We start from the raw sequence: 25,020 nt of genomic DNA on the forward strand, positions 1-25,020 counted from the left end.
AGCTCTTGCCTTGGTAGGTGTTCCTTTCAAGTTCTTGTTTTAATTTTTTTGTAGTTGTAAATGTTTAAAAATTTTAAAAATTTTTAAAGAAGCTTTTCCCATTGTGGAAGTGACATTTTAAGTATTTATTGTCTGTAATTTCCAACCTTGAGGATGCATCATGTGATGTGAAATGTTGGCAGAATAAACTTGTTCTTCTAAGAGACATGCATGCCTTTACCTCTTCAACCTGAGATGTTTGTCGGGTCTGTTTCCCCTACGATTCTTCTATATATATATATATATATATATATATATATATATATATATATATATATATATATATATATATATATATATATATATATATATATATATATATATATATATTTATATTTATATATATATATACAGGCAGTCCCGGTTTACGGCGTGCTCGGTTAATGGCGATCCGGTTTTATGGGGCTTGTCTAGTGATGAAAATCGGCAATTTTCGGTGCCGAAAATCAGCAATTTCCGCTTATCGGTGCCGATAATTGGGTATTGGCACCAATACATACTTAACAGAGGCGCCAATAACAAAAAAAATCGGCACTTTTCGGTGCCGATAAGCTTGAAAATCGCCAAAAAAATGCTGGAAATTGCCGATTTTCGGTTAGTGGCGATTTTCGGTTATCATCACACCCCCAGAATGGAGCTCCCGCCAATAACCGAGGACTGCCTGTATATACAGTAATAGGTACAGTATATATACATAATGTGTAGGTTTATATTTACACACACAATATATATATACAGTATATATATATATATATATATATATATATATATATATATATATATATATATATATATATATAATATATATATATATATATATATATATATATATATATATATATATATATATATATATATATATATATATATATATATATATATATATATATATATATTTACTTAAGACAATAAAATATTTTTATTCCTTTTTACTCAGAATAGGAAAGACACTTCTTTGAACAGAAGCTGGGAAGATAGTGGCATTTCCTTAGGTTGTTCTGGATAGGATCTGTGTGCTAAGGGACCAGCTAAAAAGAGTAGTATTCTGCATACAGAATGGCTCTGAATTTCTGACTATGTCAGTTCTTTAAGAACTAATAAATCTGTATGTAGACATGTTAGTCATTTGGAGCAGAAAGTTACAGGCCCACTGACTGACTTGGCAGGTGTTTTCAGCAGTAGTAGTTGGTTGTGAAACCTTACATCTATCTTTTTATGATTGAAGGAGAGATACTTATTAATTTTAAAGAATCCAAGGAATATAGGATGTTCCTAGTGGTTCCTTGGTGCCCTAGGAGGAATGATCTTGGGTTCTGTTGCATCTTTAGTATTTTCCCCCAGAGCTCATACTTGAGAAAGTTCTAAAACTTCCACTTGCTAAAGTTTTCCAAGTTTCCTCCTGATTCAGACGTTCACATGGACACCATAACCATCTTGTGCTAGAGTGAGGTTCATCTGGTGTGAACTGAGGATCTTTCCTAAGGGTTAGTTTCTCTCATCTGGAGTTGGGCTGGAGGTATTTCCTGAGCATGCACCTCTATAGGCAACTTCATTAAGTTCTTAGTTTCCTAGTTACTCTAACTGCTGTCAGTTCCAGCTGTTAGAGTTTTTAGGTCTTTGTCTTCTATGATATAGGTACTGCTATACTAGACAATGCTTACAACCTGGACCACAGAAGATCTTAGGTTGGGTGTAATTAAGGTGCCTGGTACACTGTAACTCTTTTTGGGAACCTTGATGGATTTAGTTTTTGCCTCTAAAGCTGTATGAGGCTTTTGTAAAAGCCTCTTAAAGCAAATGAACCCTATCTTGGTAGTCCTAGGACCTGTGATATGGTAAGAGAATTATAAGTGTTGTGCAATGCTCACTTTTGCATTGAAGATACTAGTCTTTTGTCCCTGACCTAGGTTGAAAAAAAAGTATCTATTTTGAGGTTTTTCCCTCTCAGGGTTGTTAAATGCAGACAACCTTATTTAAAGATATGAGTTTGAGGCACTTAGAGGGTATTCAAATAGAATGAGTCTCTTAGAGATGATATTACTCATTTTATGTTTAAAGAGGAGCAAACACTACTATGTCTAAATGTTCTGCCCCTCTTTTCTGTTAGTTGGTCAAATTAACACACACAATCTCATCCTGAGTTATTACCTTTGCTGGAGGTAATTATTCATTATGAAAATTTTAGTGGATGTACTGTACTCAGTCACTGAGATAAGTACAGTATTAGTAATGGAAGGTACTCAACTTCCAAAGGCTGGCTGTAGACAGTGGGTTGTCAGCATCCCCTGTTATGGACTTGTTTGAGACCAAAGGAAGTTGTCTTTTTACCAAATTTTGGTTTACCAGTACAGTGCATCCTCAACTCACGGTGGGAGATCCGTTCCAGTGCTGCTCAGTAAGTTGATTTCCACCGTAAGTCAATTTTTTCCATTATCGCCACTTTCAGTGCCTTAACTTGATGTTGCATCAAGTTACATCATTGTAAGTGCTGTTAACTTGATGCCTATTCTTGCTGTCAGCACTATCAATGGTGCTTACGGCGCCGTAACTTGATGTTGCATCGAGTTACGGACGCTGTAAAACGCCGTTAACGGCACTGAAAAAGCACAGTAGGATTGAATTGCTGCAAGTTGGTGGCGCCATAAGTTGAGGATGCACTGTACAAGGTCATCTAGCTTGGGCAGGTACACCAAGCTGCTCCCTGGGTAGATCTAGACTGTAATACCTTTCCTACTCTTGCTATGTTTCAGGAAGTCATCAGTGTATTAGGGCAACTTGGTAAGTTGCCTCTTGTTGTTTATTACCCCAGGTGACCGGGGAAGGCTGGGTTTCCAGTTTCTTTCAGTGGCGGACACAAGCAACTGAGAGATGAAAAGTTTTTATCAAAATCCCTCAAGCTACAGATGACTGCCTGGTATGGTCCATGTTTCTGGTGAACTCAGGATGGGATCTCGCAGTAATGCCATTATTGGTACTGGGAGAGAATCTGCTAATCAATTCTTCCAACATCAGTGGTCAGGTTGTAAAGTCATGGTCCCACATTAAGAGTTTTTTTCCAGCACCGATACCTCTATAAACAACATGGTTAGGTCTCTGTTGTTTCTCAAGCATGAGGAAACTTCTTGGTAGCAGCTTTTAAGGCTAAAGGGCCATGTTGGCTTTTGCTATAGGCTTGTCTGAGGACAATCTAGTTGTTTTTCAAGGTGTTAAAGTGAAGTTTCTCAGGTCTCGGTTATGCAATTTACCTTGGAACCTGTATGCGATTCTTCAGTTCATTATTTTGTCGACCTTTGAACCGTTTAGAACTAGTTCCTTGTGTAAAAGTTTGTATGGAAACTTCACAGTAACCTTAGACACAACTAAAGAGTTAGAGAGCCACAATCTTAGTTAGATTAAGATAGGCTATGCTAAGACAAGGCAATTATCTCTGCCTTATTTAGAGCTAAGTACACAGTTTTGGGCTAGGCCCTTGCCTACCGCAGTATCTTCACCCAGCCTGGAGTCATTAGGGCTTGAGGAACTTGACCCCTTGGGATTCCAGTACTGTCTGTAAGGATTGTTGGAATTGTGCTAATAGAGTTAAACCTGATATACAGTAAAGGTTTTGTCTCGAGTGATATGGAAACCGGACTTTCCTAAAAGTAGAAATGCAATCTCCTTTTCATTGGTCTTTGGTTAAGAACTTTCATGCTAATTTTTACCCTTAATGGAAGTTATGCCACTGAACATGCGAGCAGTGGTTACAACTTTTAAATTTGAAAACTTACCCTTGGATATGACACAGAAGTCACTCGGTGGCATGGTAATCTTGTACTTGTTTTGGCTGACTTTATGGTGTGGAGATTAAGTACGTTTATTGCAGAGCATTAACTCCTCTGGTTTGTGCAGGGGATATTATGTCCTGAATCAGTAGGTAGTCTTTTTTGGTCGACTACCTTTTAAACCTGGTTGTGGTTTTTGGAAACCTTGGAGATACTCATTGTTGAGTATTAGAAGTACTGTATGCCTTTTCGTACATGCCTACTGGTTAGTTATCCATCATTGGCTCTGTAGGGTTTTGGCACAGTAACCCTACCCTCCTTCTGCTGAAGGAGGCATCCTCCAAAGAGACCTCGGTTATCTTCATGATGAGAATCTCATACCTGAGTGACAAATCTCCTAAAGCGTCTTAATAGTTTATGGATTGATTCAGTGGTTAAAACAAATATTTACTTTGTACAAATATTTTGTTGCTAAATAGCCTTTAAGGGTTGGCTGATTTTCACTTTGTACAAATATTTTGCTGCTAAATAGCCTTTAAGGGTTGGCTGATTTTCACTTTTTCCATCTCCTGTTTCAAATGTGGGAATCAGCTGTATAATGGAGAGGTAAGGTTCTTTTAAAAAATGTAAACACTTAATTTAATATTTATTTTTTAAATACTTACCTCTCCATTATACTGTATAAATTGCCCTCCCTACCTCCCTGACATTCAAAGTGAACAGAAGTAGACTGCCAGCCACAGGTGTTTGTAACTATTAGTCCCCTTGTGGGGGGGAGGTGTGGGAAGTAGATGGATAGAAGAAGGGTATTCATAGAAAACCAAGTGTTCTCGTTTTTTTGTTTCAATCTGTTGAACTCCCACTAGCACAGAAGTAAAAGCATATAATGGAGAGGTAAATATTTAAAAAATAAATCTTAAATTAAGCATTTATATTTTTATGCATTTCAGGAGTCCAAATTTAAGGAGACTGGCGTTTTAACTCCAGAAGAATTTTTGGCAGCTGGCGATCACTTAGTGCATCACTGTCCAACTTGGCGTTGGGCAGCGGGTGACAGCAGTAAGACAAAGCCATATTTACCTCCAGATAAGCAATTTCTCATAACAAAGAATGTCCCATGTTATAAAAGGTGTAAGCAGGTATGTGAAAAATTAAGATTTCAAAAGTTATTTGTTAGAAAAGAATTTTGGTTCAGCTATTTATTTATGCTGTTTCATAAATCTGAAGCACTTGGCATTCACCTCTAATAAGCATTATATGGGATGAATCTTACCTGATGTTAAGATAGCTATATCTTCACACTGGCAGATGTGATTGGCATTAATAATACAAAAAGAAGGTTGCTTGGCTAACCAAGATGACTCTAGTTCACCTGTTCATCAGGATTGTTTTGAATGTTTTAGTTTTCATCAGAATTTTTGTTGTTGTAGGGCTGGATAGTTGTTAGTTGCTGTTGACTACTTTTCATGGTATTGTGACTTTTTTGGTTTGTTCACTCAGGATGTCTTTGACTAATGGTAGGAACATTGGAGTTTCATATAAGTAACTTACCAAGTAATTACGTAGCTATATTCTCTAACTCATGCGGCAGTCTTTTTTTAAAAATCGTGGTAGCACTTTAATTGTTTTGTGTAGGTGACTAGCCCCACTCACTATCAGGGAATCAGGGAACACTGGGAACAACTTAGCAGACAAGCTCAATTTGTTTCTACTGGCTCTTGACCAAACATTGGGTTGTTAGCTGCAGCTTTTTTCAAGGTTTTCAGTTGTATTTACTGGATTTCGGTGAACTATTATCGCATATTTTGAGTAGCCTTCAAGCACTGATCAGCTTATTAACCTTTAGGATCAGGATTCTAGTTTTTTACATATGTCTGATTCTAGTTCCTCTAGTTTTCACTACTGCAGTGAAGGTTGTAAAACCAGATTGACTAAATCTTGCTATGGTTCACATACAATTTGCAGTAATTTTAGGGGAGGAGTGTAGTAGGGAGAAAACTTGTGCTGAATGTAATGACTGGGATGAGAAAAAGGGGAAAGTATTTAGATCTCACCTAGACAAATTAGAAAGGGATAGGAAGAGGAAAGCAGCCTCTAGAGCCAAGAGATGAACGTCACTTAGCCTAGAAACTACTCCTAAACCTAGTTGAGAAGCCAGTCCTGCTCCTTCTACAGTATTCGTATTCCCACTTTTTCTCCTGTTACTAGCCCTCCTCCTATTAATCCATGTACTTCCATGCCTGGCTCCCTTGCTTCCGACCCTAATACCATTGCCAATCTTGAAGCTAGGTTTGACAAGAAAATTAACCTTGTAGTTAATACAGTGGTGGAGTTAGGAGCGTCACTGCAAGTGTTAATGAGCAAAGTGTATGCGGAAAAAGTGACAAGTGACAGTGTTGTGCAAGTGGAGGAGGTGGCCACTTGTCCCGCTGATTCTCCTAGACGAAGATCCCTGTCCTGCCCCCCTGAACCTAGGAGAAGACATACCAGAAGTCAAAGGGAGGCTGGTGGGATTTGCCCATGGGTAGTCGCTCCCTCAGTTGAGCCTGTTGCACATTCCCAGGTGTCAACAGACAGCCACTGGAAAGGCATCTTGTTGGATGTTCACCAGTTGTTGTCTAGATTCGTCTTATCTGCTGAAGAGATGCAGATGATGTTGGTCGCCATTCTCTGCTTCCTGTTAACCTGTTAAGCGTCCCCCGCGGGTGAGCTCGCTGCTAACGTACCATCACGCTTTTTCTTGCATTTAGTGGTCATATCACTGATGATAGTTTTTCAAAGTTAATATTGATTTTTATGCTTATAATTCATACTGTAGTTAAGATTAGGAATTTTATTAAATGATGGGATAAAAAAACTATTAATACTACTATTATTTTATTTCATAAGACTACAAAATACTGAACAAAAAGTGTTATACATACATGCACTATTCTTTTGTATGCCAATCTCTAAAGCAAGGGGCTACACACAATCCTACTTCACAATCCTTACACCAATATGAGCTATCCCTTCTTATGTTGTTCTTTCGACACTGAGCACAAGTCCTTTGTGGCCTCTTCTTTTTATCTGTAGGTGGACAGTACTCAGGAAAGTGCTTGCCAATTAGCCGTGAAGGTTTTGCTGCAAGTCATGGGGGTCTGCGTAAGGGAACAGTTCTTTCTTCTGCATATTTCATAATCAGTCTTTCACTAATCCTCAAAATAAATTCACGTCTTACAACCTTCCCACCAAGGGCTCTATATGTGACATAGCAATTCACAACAGACATGTCTAACAAATGTCGAAATACTTTCTTGTAATATTTCCTCAGTCTGTTTCTTGCGGTCGAAAAATGAACCAAGAGGTTATCAGACAAATCAACTCCACCCATGTTTGCATTATAATCTGCAACTGCTTTCGGTTTATACATTTCTTTTCCTCTCCTAGATTTCACCTTCACCATAGAATCATCATGCATTGTACTCAGAACACATACATCGTTTTTATCTTTCCATTTCAGTACCATAGATTTTTTTCGGAATTCTGCTACTTTTTCACCTTTTTTCAGTTTAGTTCCTTTTATTTTTGCTGGCATGTCCTTTCTAGTGACCCTTACAGTACCGACAGTGTCAGTTTCTTCATCCGCAAGTGCATCTGCCAATGTTGGACTTGTATAAAAATTATCTGTATATAAACAATAGCCCTTGTTCAAAAGAGGGTCCATAAGGGAGGAAAAAATTCTATTAGATACGGGAAGATCCATATATTTTTCCATGTATAAAAATTATCTGTATATAAACAATAGCCCTTGTTCAAAAGAGGGTCCATAAGGGAGGAAACAATTCTATTAGATACGGGAAGATCCATATATTTTTCCATGTATTGTGTATCCTTACCTGCATAAATGAAGAAGTTCCATATATAACCAGTAGAACTTTCACAAAGTTCATAAAACTTTATTCCAAACCTTTTAGGTTTAGCTGGTATATACTGAACCCATGATAAATTTCCCTTCCAGCCTAACAAAGACTCATCAACAGAAACGTTCCTACTTGGAATGTAATTGTTCATAAATTTCTTCAAAATAAGATCAGTGTATAGCTTTATTTTTGCTAACTTTCTTCCTGGTCCTTCTGTTATAGTACTATTGTCAACCAAATGTAAGAATTTATGCAACAAGTCAAATCTACGGCCACTCATTACCTTTCGAAAAAAAGGAGAAGAAACACTCTCTTGTGTTGAGAAATACATTGAATTGTCACACTTAGAATCAGTTCCCTGTAAAATAAGTAGCCCTATAAAGACTTTCATTTCGCTTGCACAAGTGTCAAACCATCTATGTACTCGTGATTGTGGAGACAAATGTTCTACATTCTCATCCAGAAACTGATTTGCAAATCTGTTTGTTTCTTTCACGAGGTAATCAATGACTTCATCATCAAAGTATTTCTCAAAATATTCTGATGGATTCTCTTTATCCTCAACTGAAAATTTCATGCCGGGATCAGCAACAAAAGTAAAGGGATCTCTCTCTCTCCCTCTCGGAGTCCAGTCACTCGGCAATGAGAAGTCATCTTCACTTCCGCTATCGGAAGAAAAGTTTGTTTCTTCAATATCCTCATCGCTGGAGGATTCAGAACTAGAGCTGTCATCATCAAATATGTCTTCAGTATCAGACACCTCGTCTAGGATATGATTTATCTCGCCTGAAGACATACGCCTCCTCTATGTGGCATTCATTGCGGAAGACGTCGAAGCCATGTTGTCTCTGAAAACGCCCAACGTGTTCTGGGAAAAAAATAGTCATCTAGGCATCAAGCGACCAACTAAAAAGAGTTGCCAGGCAGGAAATAAGTCATCAATTACAGCTTACGTGTTCTAAGAGTGTTACCAAATGATGTTCCAACATTTTCCATACGAGTAAACGATTATTACGGGGCTGACAGCTTGAAAAGCACAGTTAAAGTCGTGAACGTAATATCCCGTTGAAGGCACTACCGAGTAGATTGCAGTAAACGTATTATTACGTGGGTGACGCTTAACAGGTTAAGAGTTATAAGAAGGTTAGTCTCAGCCCACAGTCTTCCTACAGTCATGCAGTGGACCCCTCTGTCCCTGCCTCGGTCCAGCATCCACTTTCCACATGGGACAGTCCAGAGGCCTTCTCTCCTAAGCATCCAGCTGTTGAGCGCCCTTACTTGGCCCCTAAGTGCCCAGTGAACCCGCTCAGGTTCCCATCGTCTTTGTTCAAGCGCCTGGCTCCTCTAGAGCGCTTGGCACCACTTCCTGAGCGCCCGGCACCAGCTCCCACCAATTTTTCAGTACCAGTCTCCAGCTTACGAGTGCCAAGTGCCTGCTTCTAGATGTTGGTCTCCTCCTTTAGATCAAGACAAGACGAGCCGTCATTGGCACCCATTAAACAACAGTTGGCTGAGATAATGAGCTTACTGAAGAAAGCTCCCTCTGTTTCCAGGACTTCTTATGATACAACCCTGTCTCCTGTCTCCTCAGGAAAAGAGGAGTTTGATCAAGAACCTGCTCCTCTTTCAGCCTATGCAGCTCTTCTTCAGTATCTGCTGGCGAACTTTCCCACCTTTTCGCCCCAGCTGCTTTGGTCTTCCCTGCCTTGACCTTTCTGATGGGGAGTCATCCAGATGACAGAACTAGGTGCTTTCTTCGTCTTCCAAGAAGGCTCTTAAAGAAATTGAAGATTGGCTTTCAGCTATGTGGGAGCAAGACAAAGTGTCCTTCGCCTTCCCTCCCTCGCACTTAGTCCTAGGAGATATCTTTCCTATGTCACTATGGAAGCTCCTTCTTTGGGAGTTGCTGCCTCCTCCTAAGGGGACTTCTCCAGTCTTGTCGACTTTTCCCGACGTTCTGCGTTCTTCTCGGCGAAGATAATGTTTTTGTCAGCAGAACTAAGCCACCTTGTTAAGGACCTCTTCAAGATGTTTAAAGTTTCTAGTTTTGTGGACTGGACAGTTGGAGCACTGGCCAAGAAGATAGAAGACTTTAAGGACTAAGCGGGAGACACTGCCTAGGACTGGCTGGGAGTCTTGTCCTACACAGACAAGGCCATCAGGGATGGCTCTCGTGAGCTTGCTGCTCTTTTCTGTTCGGGTGTTTTAAAGAAGAGAGAACTTTGGTGCTCCTTTACCACTGAAGGAGTCACTCACACCCAGAAATCAGCCCTTTTGTTTTCGCTGTTGGATCCTCATCACCTCTTCCCTCACGACATTGTGAGGGAAATTGCTTCGGACCCCCAAGAGAAATCTACCCAGGATTTACTGTCGCAGTCTTTCAAATGCCCCCTCGATGGCTCAGTCGGTTACAGCAGCAGCCGGACTTGGAGGTCTGTGATACGGGTTCAAATCCTCAGCCAACTGATCAGAGAGGCAGACACTTTGCTATCCGTGTAGACATCCCGGGATTATATATGTAATCAACGGATAGGTTTGCTTAAAAAGCAAATGGATGTTACAGTCTAAATACACACACAAAACAAAGCCACTACAACACCTTCTAAAAACATAACGAACATCTCACATGTCTCGAACTCTCGCCATACCAGTAATAACTTCGCTGCTGGGAAGAAAGGGCGTTGGGTCGGGTATGATATTTTTTTACATGAAACATACGCCGGGGTCTCAGCGATGTCAGGCAGGGCAGCCGATCGAGACCACAGGTCTACCCCAAAGCCAAATCAAAAAGTCCTTCAAAAGAAGGCATCGTGCTTACCCCATACAAAAATGGGAAAAAAGCACGTTAAAAGAAGAAGAAGAAGTCTTTCAAATGCCCCAAGGATTTGTCTGCGTTGGCTTCCAAGAGGGCCTCTCCACTCCAGCAGCAGTCCTTTCGTGAAAGTAAGCCCATGTCAGAGCCTAGGACCCGCTCTAATGTCTGCTTCTCGGCCAGATCCATCAAAAAGAGCTCATCTAGGTCTTTGCCCAACAAATGAGAAGGAAGTCCTTAGTGCGCCAGTGGGAGCCAGTCTTCTCAAGTTATGGGAGAAGTGGACGATCAGAGGAGCAGAACTGTGGATTATCAAGATTCTGAAGGAGGACTATACCATCCCATTTTTGAAGAGCCCCCCCTTTAGTCACTTCTCCCATCGCACTGATGGCCTACTCAAGAGGCTCAGAGAAACATTCAGCCCTTTTGGAGGAGGTCTCCTCCCTCATTCTAAAGAGGGCCACAAAAGAGGTCAAGGACATCAACACAGAGGGCTTCTACAACTGTCTTTTTGTGGTCCCCCAAAACATCGGGGGTTGGAGACCAGTCCTCGACATAAGTGCCCTCAGTCTGTTTGTCTGGAAGACAAAGTTCAAGATGGAGACAACCATTCTGTCCTTTCATCCATTCACCATGGTGATTGGATGATAACCTTGGATATGCAGGATGCATACTTCTATATCCCCATCCATCCGGACTCCAAGAAGTATCTAAAATTCATCTTCCAGGACAAAGTACTCCAGTTTCGGGCTCTTTGCTTCGGCCTCTATGGCACCTCAGGTATTAACTCGAGCACTCACTCCTCTAGCAAAATGGCTCCATTTAATAGGCATAAACATCATTCTTTATCTGGATGACTGGCTTCTTCGATCCCCCTGCGAAGGAGAGGTCCACTAAGGACTTGAACAAGATTCTTCTCCTCACTCAGGAACTGGGCATTCTCATCAACCTCCAAAAGTCCCAGTTGACCCTTTTGCAAGAGATCCTCTATTTGGGGATGACTCTCAACTTTTGGACTTCTCGGGCTTTTCCGTCTCCGAAGAGAATTGCCAGCTGCCTTCTGACGGTCCACAATTTTCTAGCTTCTTGTCTTGCTTGGCCCATCAGTGGATGAGCCTGCTGGGGACTGGCATCATTTGTGAAGCTAGGCAGACTTCATATGAGAGTTCTGCAATTCTCCCTCAAGGCCAACTGGGACAGGAAAACACAGCTGGACACCTACGTGTTTCCCATAACCCGGAGATCAAATTGGACCTGCAATGGTGGCTGTCTAAAGAAAGACTTCCGGAGGGAAAGTCCCTTCATCCTCTTAACCCCGACCTAGACTTCTACTCAGACACCTCAGACCTAGGGTGGGGAGCCCTCTTGGGGAACCAGGAAGTTTCCAGGACATGTCCCCAGAAGAACAGAACTTTCATATAAATGTCAGAGAGCTGAAAGTGGCTCACTTAGGACTTCAGTTCTTCTTGATAATGGTCTGCAACAAGACAGTGGTAGTTCATGCAGACAATACCATGGCCTTAAAGTACATCCAAAAGCAAGGCAGCACTCATTCCTTTTCTCTCTGCCAGGCAGCAAGAGATCTTCTCCTGTGGGCGGATCAAAATCAAGCGACTCTGGTCTCTCGATCTATTCAGGGGAAACTAAATGTTTTGGCAGATGAGCTGAGCCGTCGGAAGCAGGTCTTTCTCACTGAGTGGACCTTGGATCCCCTGGTCTGTCTGGACCTTTGGAGACTATTTGGCTGGCCGACATTAGACCTGTTTAGAGAAACCCACAAGATTCCTGTGTATAACTTGTTTACTTGTAAATATTTACATATTACTTTTAATCTCAAGTACTTTCAGGTCCTAACTGTGACGCTTTTTCAAGAGATCTGAAGGTGGTCAGGCTGGTTCAAGGCCCAGCAATCTTCTGGAACTTCTCCCTGTGCTGTCATTTATATGATGGCTGTCATGGTTTCCATTCTCTTGAGAGTTGTTAATCTCCTCCTGTCGGTCTGATATCCTGATCTGATGGTCAGTGGTATTAACCCTTGTGGTGTGTGAGTAGTCGCCATTGGTCTGTTGGGCAGGAGACCTAACCTCCAGGTCAGAAGGGTCTATCTTAGCTTCTTTTAATATTAAAGATCGGCTTATGGGATCTTCTGAGGTAAATCCTTTGTTTCCTTCTATCACTTTAATCTCTCTGATGAGTGCCCCTTCCACTACCCTCCTATGACTGATGTTATTGCTTTTGTATATAAGCCTGCTGTTTTTAAAATCCATCCTATGGTCCTTTTCCCAACAATGCCTAGCTATAGCACTCCCCTGTGAGTTGAGCTGTACTGCCCTTCTGTGTTCTTGGATTCTAGTCCTTATTCCCCTACCTGTTTCACCCATATATTTGTCTCCACAATTGTTGCAATTAACCCTTTAACTTTACTTGTAAAAAAGCCCTATTTTCAAAAACGTCTCCCATATGCCGGCGGTCTCAAGAGGTAGCGTATTGAAGCGGAAAAAAGTTTTTTAAAAAATCACAGCCCACTTAGTTTTCAAGATTAAGAGTTCATTTTGGCTCCTTTTTTTCATTGCCTGAAGTTTAGTATGCAACCATCAGAAATAAAAAAAAATATCATCATATATAAATATTGGAATATATGACAGCAAAAAAAACTTGTATATAATTGTATACAAATCGTGCTGTAAGGAAAATGGTTGAAGCTAATGAGTTAATTTTTTTAGTTGTATTGTACACTAAATTGCAATGATTTTGGTATATAACAGATTGTAAAACGATTAAAGCAACACAGAGAAAATATTATCACAAAATGATGCATGAATTAAACGCAGCGGACGTAAAAAATAAATTTTTTCAAAAATTCACCAAAAATCAAAATATTGTGCTAGAGACTTTCCAGTTGTGCCAAAATGAAGGAAATTGATTGAATATTACTAGGCTGTAAGTTTTTAGCTTACAATTGCATTTTTGAACCATTTTGATCGAGTTAAAAGTTGACCCGAAGGTTGATTTTTTCTATTTATCGTTATTTCGATGTAAATATAAAAAAACTGTGAAGAGAAACTAAAGGAATGATATATTTTTGTTGTATTCTACATGAAATTGCGTAAGAAATGACATTTTATGTATAACATTTTTTTTTATGTAACGAATAATATGAAACAACGAAAAATTAAATGATTGATTGTTACGAATGTAATAAGCTGGCGTCAAGAAATGACAGGATTTTCAGCGTAAATAGTTAAAAAACTGTGAAGAGCTAAAGGAATGATATTTTTGTTGTATTCTACATGAAATTGCACACATTTTGTGGAGAAACAGGATTTTCAGCGAATGGAGTTGCTTGTGAGCGAAGGAAAATTTTTTTTTTTTTCAAAAATTCACCAAAATTCTAAATATTGTGCTAGAGACTTTCCGTTTGTTGCAAAATGAAGGTAAATAATTGATTGTTACTCAAATGTAATAATTATGGCTTACGGATGCGTTTTTTTCGATCATTTTGGTCGAGTCAAAGTTGACCGAATGTTAAAATTTTGTCAGTTATCGTGATTTCGATGTAAATATTAAAACACCGTGAAGAGCTAAAGGAATGATATATTTTTTGTTGTATTCTACATGAACTTGCGCACATTTTGATGTATAACACTTTATGTAATGAATAATATGAAACGGCGAAAAAATTACGGCAAGCTGGCGCAAGAAATGACAGGATTTTCAGCGGAGTTGTAGCGTGTGGAGCGGAGGAAAATTTTTTTTTTTTTAAATTCACCAAAATTCTAAATATTGTGCTAGAGACTTTCCGTTTGTTGCAAAATGAAGGTAAATGATTGATTGTTACTCGAATGTAATAATTATGGCTACGGATGCGTTTTCGATCATTTCGGTCGAGTCAAAGTTGACCGAATGTTAAAATTCACTTTGGTTGCTGGGTCCTTCTCCAGCATCCCAGTCTAAAACTCGCCTCACACGCTCACTTCCGACAGGCAGTATGCGCCTTTCACGAAATGTCCTGACACCTTTGTGACATATCTGCAAACGTCCTGTTGTTGCAGCATCGAATGCAAACGCGTCTTTTCGACGACAGGCAGATGCAGCAGCATATCTCACGTCCTGACAGCCAAAGTTCTGCAAAACACGTCTGCGTCAAAATATCGCTCCCGCAAGGTCCGACACTGATGCTATCTGGTGTGAGTAGGAGGGAATTCGCGCATGCGCGTCTGGGTGATGCTCAAAAACAACACAACACCTGGATCCGTGAACTCCCAGCATCCGCCAAGGCGCGTGATTTGAAATCTTCCGCAAACTAGGCCTATAATTATTTTTCCATGAATATTTAAAAAAAAGCATTTTCAGTCGACGTTTGCAACGTCCACTCGGCATTCGACAGACAATTTTTGACGACGTTTAAAACGTCCAACAGGCGTTTAAGGGTTAATTATGTATACTCCTCCTATATCATCTGCACTGCTGTCTTCTCCTTCCAGTAAACAAGTTATACACAGGAATCTTGTGGGTTTCTCTTTCCATCTTCAGAAGAAAACTGAAAGAAGTTTTTGTTTGGTTCATTAGACCTGTTTGCCACCTCAAGGAACCATTGCTTACCTCTCTTTCGCTCCCCAGCCCTGGGCCCTCTGGCATGGGCAACAGATGCCATGCTGCAAGATTGGTCCAATCTGGATCTTTACGTCTTTCTGCCCTTCAGCATGGTCGGGGAGGTGTTGAACAAATTTCAATCTCATCGCAACGTAACTATGACCCTCATAGCCCCGTCCTGGCCCCTGAAAGAGTGGTTCCCGGACCTTCTACGGTTGTTGGTGGACTTTCCAAAGCTCCTTCCCCCAAAACCGTGTTTACTCAAACAACCGCACCAAAGGAGGTATCACGAACGGTTGTCCGCTCTTTCTCTGACAGGCTTCAGACTGTTCGCAAGCATGCCAGAGCATAAAGCTTGTTAAGAGGAGCTGCAGAGGCTATTGCAAGATGCAGGCATCAATCTTCTAGCCACATCTACCAGGCCAAGTGTTCAGTTTTATGATGATGGTATCTCATACACAAAGTCTTCTTCTGAGACATCTATAACACAAATTGCAGATTTCCTCCTTTATCTGAGGTGCTCTAGGAATTTGTCGTCCTCCACCATAAAGGGGTATCGAGCTATGCTTAGCTCGGTTTTTAAGCATAGAGGTCTGGATCTTTTGTCAAACTTGGATCTTAACCCTTAAACGCCTACTGGACGTATCATACGTCGACTAAAATTGTCTGTTGGGTGCCGAGTGGACGTACCGTACGTCGACTACAAAAAATTTCAACCTTCGGTCAACTTTGACTCCACCGAAATGGTCGAGTAATATTCAATCATGTACCTTCATTTTGCAACAAATTAGAAGTCTCTAGCACAATATTTCGATTTATGGTGAATTTTTGAAAAAAACTTTTTTCTTACGCATGGGCGGTAACTCAGCCGAAAATTTCATAAAAAGGATTTTGACAAAGGAAAAATCTATTTCTGGGGAGAGACCTGTGTCACCCGGTGAAATAACCTTTCAGCACTTATTTCTAGGTAAAGCTATTGCTAAATATACCAGAGAAAAGCTAAAAAAGCCAAGCCGGAGTTACTACCCCGGTCGAGCTCCATGGTATGGAGTCGTGTATGAGAAAGGGTGAGATTGTCACAATCACAGGCCTCCGCCCTGTAAACATTCCCAATGTCAAAAGTCCCAGCGAGTGAGGTGCCGTTACAAACCCCCGCACCACTCGCGGACTGTAAACAAACGGCGTCCCCCATTCCACATTAGCACCCCACACTGGAATGGTATTTTACCAAGGGGGAAGAAGGAATCATGGGGGTCACCGGGTGACACAGGTCTCTCCCAGAAATAGATTTTTCCTTTGTCAAAATCCTTTTTCTGGGTTTTCCGACCTGTGTTACCGGTGAAATAATAACAGAGAAATCAAAATACCATCCTGAAACAAAGGAGACTTGTAGAGGAAAGTAATAAAACTAAATTTCCACAAGAGTTTTTAATTATCCTAGTAGCAAGATTTGGTATTAAGATTTAATAATGATATTATAAATATACTTAGTTTTAATATAATATTAAGGTTACATGAATACAAAATCATACTAGATTAAAGAGTACATAAAGGTGCAAACTTAAGTACTAATCATACACTTAAAACTAAGGTGGGGAAACTGTGTCCCACAAGATAATACATGTAACATTTAAATTAAACAATAAACAGGACAAAACTATGACATGGTCAGCAGAAAGGCTGTGAAGCATGCCTGACCTGGAGATGACCTAGGGGAATAAATGAGGCAGGTAGGAGGGAGGAGAGTGACTGAGTACAGAAAGAATTAAATTGGGGGGGGAACTATGTTCCCTGCCGCCACTGTAGAGAATTTCAGAGCTTCTAGTGATTTCAGGTAGTGGCGTTTAAAAACTACGGGAGACTTCCACCCCGTGTATTTTGACAGATCCTCGAAATTCATATAATGAAAATAGTTAGTAGAGGTGGCCACTGCTCTAATGTCATGTACTTTTGGGACTGAGTCTGGGTTTGCATGTTTAATGAAATACAGGATCTGTTGCCTAATGGCTTTCAAAGAAATGGTTCCTCCCCCTTCCCTTACAAATAGAGGCCCGGAAGTTATGTGTGAGGTCCTGTCTAAATAGGCTTTCAGGGTAAAGACTGGGCATAAAGACAGGTCCTGTGGGAGGGGGATGATCTTCCAGGGAGACCACCTATCTCGAGGATCTTCATTTTTAGCTAGGAACTTAGGGTGAGGAGCTAGCAACACTTCACCTGATGGAAGGAAATCAAGATGATTGGGTTCTCTAGACAAGGTAGCCAGTTCAGAAATTCTAGCACCTGAAGCTAAACTAATCAAAAATAAGGTCTTCCTCAATAAGTTAGTGAAAGAACAATTATGATTATCTATTTCTGAGGCTAACTTAAGGACATCATTTAAGAACCAGGAAACCGAATGTGGGCGGGTTACTGGTCTCAAACGAGCACAGGCTTTAGGGATAGACGAAAAATAAGAGTCTGTTAAGTTAATCTTAAACCCGTGTAAAAATATCTTTTTCAAAGCTGATTTTGCTGTAGTAACGGTACTTGAGGCCAGACCTTTCTCAAATAATGACCTAAAAATGAAATAGCTAAATTAGTGGTCATTACAGTAGCTTCAGATTCTTTTAAGAAGAGTGCTAATTTCTTAACTGCTGAATCATATTGTCTAAGAGTGGATTCCTTTTATCTGATTCTAGGAACAAAGTGTTAATAGGATCAATATTAGCATCCCTTTGAGCAGCAAACTTCATGAAATTCACAAAGCTAGGGCATTCTGAATTCTTGAGAAGCTGACACAGTCTGAGTTTGTACTATTTGCGTCAGTTTGGGTTGGGAATTTGCAAACACGAAGCTTCAGCTCTAGAAGAAGTGGAAACCAGTTGCTCTTCGGCCAGTTTGGAGCTACTAGGGCTACTTGACCCTTGAATGTCCTGAGCTTGTGAAGGACTTTTTAGTAACAGGTTTACTGGAGGGAAGAGGTAGATCCTTTTCCACTTGTTCCAATCTATGGACATTGCATCTGTGGAGTGAGCTAGAGGGTCAGGTTGGGAGCAACATAACAAGGTAGTTTGTGGTTGCATTCTGTTGCAAAGAGATCTACTTTGAGACCGGAACTTGGTTGCAAATCCACTTGAATGAAGTTTTGTCCAGGGACCATTCCGACTCCAGCGGAGTTGTCCTGGATAGGAGTCTGCAATGACATTCCGGACCCCTGCAAGGTGGGTAGCAGACAGAGCCACTGGTGTTTGTTTGCTAGAGAGAATATTGCTATCATAACCTGGTTGATCCGACTCGACTTGGAGCCTCCCCGTTCAAACAGTGTACTACTACTGCGCTGTCCAGAACCAACCTTATATGAATCCGATTGTTGGGCGCAGTTTCTTCAGGATTAGAAAGACTGCCATGGCTTCCAGAACATTGATATGAAACTGGCGGAACATGGTAGACCAAGTCCCCTGTACCTTCTTGTATTGGGAGTATCCTCCCACCCGCTTAGGGAAGCGCCGGTGTGAATCACTAGAGATGGCGGAGGAAACTGAAGGGCACTGACTTCGATAAGCTCTTGACGGTCATCCAAGGCCGAGTCTCTTCTTCAAAATCGGTGGAATCAGAGATACTTTGTTTCTGAACCTGACATTGGCTCGACTCCGCCATACCCTGTTTATGTCTTTCAGTTTGGATTTCAAAAAGAAGATCCGTTACTGAAGCAAACTGAAGAGAACCTAAGACTCTTTCTTGGAGTGCGACGGGAAGCTTTCTTGTTCTTGAGAAACTGTCTGGTTGCTTTCGCTATTTCTCTCCGTTTGGCTGGCGGAAGAGATAGTCTGTGTGCACACAGGTCCCATGGATTCCTAACCATTGGCGAATCTCCGGCACTAGGCGGGATTTCTCCCTGTTTATCTGGAAGCCCAGTGATTCTAGAAAGCTGATTACTATGGCTGTTGCTTTCCGGCATTTGTTGGCGTTGGGCGCTAAACGATCCAATCGTCTAGGTATGCGGCTAGCATGATCCCCTGAGACCGGAGTTGTTGAACTACCGTATCCGCCAGTTTGGTGAAGATTCTGGGAGCTATATTGAGACCGAATGGCATGACCCTGAATGAGTATGCTTGGTTTCCTAGTCTGAACCCCAGATAAAGAGAGAACCTTCTCGCAATCGGGAAGTGATAATAGGCGTCTGAAAGATCTATAGAGGTGGTTACGGCTCCACGGGGAAGTAGGGTCCGAACCTGCGAGATTGTAAGCATTCGAAACTTGTCGCATTGAATGTAGGAATTTAGATGAGACAAGTCTAGAATTACTCTTCGCTGACTGGAACCTTTCTTTGGAACACTGAACAGTCTGCCCTGAAATTTCAGATGTCTCGCTTTCTTTATTGCCCTCTTTATTAATAGATCTTTCACAAAGTCCTTCAGAGCCTTGGAGGGTGATTGATGGAACCTGACGGGGGGGAGGACTTCTGCACCAACTCCACCCCAATCCCTTGGAGACTATGCTCTGGGCCCAGGGACTGAAGTTCCACTGGTCCCGAAAATGGTATAACCTCCCGCCTACCTGAGATATCTCACTGTGCGGGAGAGGGCCTGCCTCCTCTGGATCCTCTGCCTCCTCTTCCTCTGGAGGAGGCGGGATGATCCTCACCGAAGTACCCTCTAGCTCTCGTTCCTTTGCATTTTGGATCGACCGAAATGCCCCTGGCTTTCATAAGAAGCGTTATAAGCTGGGAGGAGACGTAAGAAGGGGCAGCGAGAGGGCTGATGGGCTGGTTGGACCAGCACATACTGAGGTTGAGGTTGAGGTTGGGAGGTTGAGGGATGACCAGGGACGGGGACCTGGACAGCCTGCAATACAGTCTGAGTCGGGAGCCGTTTGAACTTTTTGAACTTCTTCCCTGGCTTGGGATGAGTTCCGGCGGGCTCCGACTGCTTCCTCTTGGAGGATAAACCCCAACGGGAGCGGAGACTCTGGTTGGCCCTAGTTGCCTCTGCTAGGACTGCATCAACCTCTTCCTGGGGGAAGAGGTTAGCTCCCCAGATGGAGCTTTTTATGAGCCTGTTGGGCTCATGACGGATGGAAGCTGCCGAAAAGATGTGCTTCCGGCAGTTCAACCGGGTCTTAACGAAGTCATACAGGTCCTGTTGAAAACTCCCCAAGAGAGATTTCGTCAGTACCTGGAATAGTGGATCCTCACAATATACGACTGGCGTTGCCTCTGCCAAAGTCAGAGAGTTAAGGACCTACTAAGCCTGTCCTTAGACTCGCCGGCCTTCAGGAGCGACTCCGGGATTCTAGGAGTTGCTCACTGAAGAGGTTAGAGGCGCAGTCAGGGTCCAGCCGAGTAACCATAAAGGTATCCGGAGCTGCTGCCCAATATTGAGAATCTCCGGGCAAGACAGAGAGGTGGGATCTATCTCCGGAGATGAGGAACTGGTTTACCCTCTACACAAGCTTGGTTGGTGAGGAGGCCACTTTAGAGGTGCACGAGTGGGGAGAGCTTCTCCCAGAGAGAACATAGTGAATGCACCTTTTGCCGGAGTGAGCTTAGTATTCTCCGCCTGCCACTCCGACGACAAAGGTCCGTGGTAGGGCTGACTGGGCCTGGTCCCTCAGGAAGATGACAGTTTCCTTAGGGACCTTATCGGACCAATCCATGCCTCCTCAGTGAGCCTGGCATAACCTGCATAAGGTGATTTTTAGGTTGGGAGGGAAGAATTCCAATTCCTCCAACCTCTGCGAGTGCCTAGGCCCTCGATAGTGAGGGTACCCTCATGCTGGGGGCAAAAGAGGGTCAGGCGCCAGGGGTTTCCTTTATCAAAAGGGAGGCAGGTTGGAAGTGTCTGGGACGGAGAAGGGTTTGTTGGCGCTCCGCCACTCATGAACCCGGGAGATTAGAGTCCTCTGCGACTTAATCTCCTCTGACAAGAGAGCACTGAAGCGTTAGATGAAGACAGCTGATTTGAGAGTTGCGACAGCTTGTCGTCAACCCTTTTGTCAAACTGCTTCATAAGAAGCTCAGCGAACGCTTCCGCATCAAAGGAAGGAGGGGTAGGAGCCTCCTTACTATGTTTGGTTCGTGCTCCCTTCCCAGAAGTAGAGGCCTTGCTCGTAGACGGCACGGGGCTAGGGGGCGTGACATCTTGAGGAACCTCGAGTGGACTTTCTGGGATTTTAAGGTCTTTTTCTTTACAGTTTTGACCTTAGGGACGGTAGACCTTGCACGTCCATAAGGCAAGAGGATTTCACAAATCCTCGGAAGGAAGAAGCAGTAGAAGAGGGAGAACTGAAAAGAAGGTCACCTGCCTCACTTACCCCCTTACCTATATGCAAGTCCAGGTCCACATTCATAGGTTCAAGATTGAGGTTAAGGGCCGCAACATCCTCGGTGACAACACCGCATGCAGCGACTTCTTCTTGGGAGGGCTGTGTCATCTCCCGGATCCCAGCGATCAAAGGGGCGGCTATCTCGTCCCGCAACCGGCCGAGATCCAGGCGCGGGGAAGAGAACGTTGCAGGCGCCTTGGAGGATGTAGGGCTTCCCTGCCCGACGTTCCTCCCGAAGCCGCCGACCCAGGTCTTAAGGGTCGACAAGGCGGAGTCCCGAGAGCTGCGGTCAATCTGGAAGGGGGGGAGAAAGTCAGGTGACTGAGCCTCCTAAAGGGAGAATATGTTACAATTATCCATAAAAGACAAAACTGAGGTTAAACGTGAATCGGAAGTGGAAAACTAACTTACCGACTCATCTAGAACCTGTTCATAGAGGGCGTAGCACACCTCACAACCATCTGGGTGCCAGACAGTCAGGTCCCCCACGTGGACTGCACAACCGGAGTGGGACCTGCACACTTCATGCCCGCTGGCCTGGTTCAGCACAGCGGTGCACCCCTGCTCCTGACAACGCACCATCTGTAAGTTGACCGATAAAATGAGTATGCTAATAGGACTGCGGAGCAGTGTCTTGGTATAATAGTTATCCAAGTAGGTCCCGCTGGAGTTAACCGGAAATAAGGGGCTACTGGGAACGCATGATTAACTACCTAGAGGACCACTGGAGTTAATCCGGGAGCGACGGGAAGGTCCCAAAAGGACAGTTAATTTACAAAACAATAATTAAATAATAAATATAAAATATATATATATATATATAAAAAACAATATCCAGACAGGTCTTGCCGGAGTAAACCGGGAGGTTAAGGGGCCTACTGGAACATGCAAGAAAACCTAAAGGGACCGACGGAGTTAATCTGGAGAGACTGAATGTCCCAAAAGGGTAGTGTATAAATATAACATAATACATAATATATATATATATATATATATATATATATATAAAAAGAATAAACATATCTGCGACTAGGGAAAGGTCAACTATAAGGTGGATATTTCCGCTTGGAGGCGGGAGGAGTCCTGTACTTCAATACGGTGACTGCGGAGGAGGTGTAGTGAGCACCGTCCGACCAAACACCATACCCACGGAGTGGAAGGCGACAAGGACATCCGACCGCCTAGCAGAGAAAACACCAAGATAGTTAGCATGGAGAGTAGATACTGGGACTATAGGTGTTCTAAGTGAAAGAACGAATATAAATGTCATAGCGTGTGAGAACGGAGAAGACAGTCAGGTGGGAAACACCAACTGGCAACGTGAACACAATTCTCCCCACCCGAGATATTGTTCTAAGAACGGTTCTCGGTTGGGAAAAAACGCGTACTGACACTAGGAGGGGAGGGGGGGGTTGGTATAGGCCATGAGTGAAGGAACCAGGGTAGCGACCAGGGCGTGGGTAGGCACACCCCGGGCGCCATGAGATCCAACTTCTCCCTGCGATCGGACGAACATGTATGAACGATACTGAGAGAGAGGAAGACGGGGAACACTCAAGGCCAAAAGCAAAGAAAGGTATGGGAAACAGGGGTGTGGTAGCACCCCCGGTCCCCGACTGTGGTCTCGAGGGGTGTGACCGGATAAGGTCAGAACCGTAACGAGAGAACAGACCAATCAATGCAGAGGAAGGGATATAGGGCTATGGCGAAAGGAAAAGGATAAAACTCTCGGGCCTTGGTAAGTTAACATATAATATGAAAGCGAACCAAGGGTGGGAGAGGGTGGGGGGGGGAGGAAGGAGGATGTGGTAGGAGAGGGTATAAACATGAAGATGGAGAATAACCCGAAGATGTGGCTCGGATGAGGGTAGGCTACACGAGGAACCCTTGTTATTCCAGCTTAACCTTATTTAGGACTGTAGAGTCTAAACGGAAAGGCCGAAATAGGGAGAGTGAGGAGCGCAAGCCGAACTCACTAACCAACGCCACATAAAGGGAGCTCCAACTATGGACCTTCCTACACACAAACCTTCTCTCCTAACAAGGAAGAGATCGCCAAGCCACAACCTAGGCTAGCCTAACACAGCCAGTGGCTGAGGAAGGAAGCCCAGGGGAAGTATCTACTCCACTAGCCTAAAGTTAACCTAACCTAGGCAAAATAATAATGATCTAACTAATCATAAGAACATATGTAGAAGGGAAGACCAAGCCCAACGCGATATGGTAGCGGAGGAAAATGGCTGACCTCCCAGATAAAAAATTACAGGATAATATCCGTAAATATCAAAGACATCCGTGCGCTAGTCTTAAAATAAGCTATATAAGCATAACTGTACCATCTCAAACAAAGTATCCAAGCACTGGAGGAAGTGAAGGTCCAAATTATAACACGTATAATAAGGGATAAATAGCGGATAGGCCCGAGGGGGAAAACTCGTAGCCTAAACGGCAATGACTAAAACTTCCCCAGAGAAGGATAACAAAAATATAAAACCCAATTGAATATATATATAAATAATAAGCAAAAGGGTACAACAAAGAAAAAGGAAGGGGAAGAAGCCCCGACCTAATCCCGCACCGACTGAAGGTCACATGGCGTCGGGAGAAGGGGATGAGACGGGCAATTAAATCCCCCTAATTATTAAATTAGAGGGAAATAAAGAGCCTCAACCGCCTAAAATAAAATACAGAGATGGTACTCAACTTAGGTGAAGAATCCAAGGAGGATGCCATTGCTAAACAATCAAAACAAGCGCACACAAGAACGACACAACAATAGCGGACGCCGCGCTAAAAGTGGAAATGGGTGACGCCGGTTTGTTTACAGTCTGCGAGTGGAGCGGGGTTTGTAACGGCACCTCACTCGGTGGGACTTTGACATTGGGAATGTTTACAGGGCGGAGGCCTGTGATTGTGACAATCTCACCCTTTCTCATACATGACTCCATACCATGGAGCTCGCACCAGGGGTAGTAACTCCGGCTTAGCTTTTTAGCTTTTCTCTGGTATATTTAGCAATAGCTTTACCTAGAAATAAGTGCTGAAAGGTTATTTCACCTGGTGACACAGGTCGGAAAACCCAGAAATTCTTTCGTCATTTTGTTGTAATTTTTGCACTGTTCTATATTAGCCGTTACATAAAGTTTTATATATGGAAATGTGCGCAATTTCATGTACAATACAACAAAAATACAACCCATGGTTGTAGCTTTTATCAGTTTGGAAATATTTTCATATAAACCAAGATAACTGCCAAAATTTCAACCTTCGGTCAACTTTGACTCGACCAAAATGGTCAAAAAACGCAATTGTAAGCTAAAACTCTTACATTCTAGTAATATTCAATCATTTACCTTCATTTTGCAACCAATTGGAAGTCTCTAGCACAATATTTCGATTTATGGTGAATTTTTGAAAAAAACTTTTTCCTTAACGTCCGCCACCAGAAATTCTTTAAATCACGTTGTCGTAATGTTTGCACTGTTTTATATTAGTCGTTACATAAAAGTTTTATATATGGAAATGTGCGCAATTTCATGTAGAATACAACAGAAAATAACTCATGGTTGTAGCTTTTATCAGTTTTGAAATATTTTCATATAAATCACGA

At 42.5% G+C, this 25,020-nt stretch overlaps 1 protein-coding gene across 4 annotated transcripts in view; it reads left to right on the top strand.

Moving 5' to 3' along the window:
* The window catches only part of Atg3 (Autophagy-related protein 3), a 136,748-nt gene that overhangs the window by 23,551 nt on the left and 88,177 nt on the right, over positions 1–25,020 (top strand). For 3 of the 4 annotated variants that reach the window (XM_067124266.1, XM_067124267.1, XM_067124268.1), the window contains one exon: positions 4,751–4,939. The exons of the other annotated variant lie outside the window; for it this stretch is intronic. In XM_067124266.1, the coding sequence (XP_066980367.1) occupies positions 4,751–4,939 (189 nt within the window). The remainder of the gene's footprint in view (positions 1–4,750; positions 4,940–25,020) is intronic. 4 annotated transcript variants of the gene reach the window in all.

The sequence above is a fragment of the Macrobrachium rosenbergii genome, chromosome 22, assembly GCF_040412425.1.
Source record: "Macrobrachium rosenbergii isolate ZJJX-2024 chromosome 22, ASM4041242v1, whole genome shotgun sequence".
NCBI lineage: Eukaryota > Metazoa > Arthropoda > Malacostraca > Decapoda > Palaemonidae > Macrobrachium > Macrobrachium rosenbergii.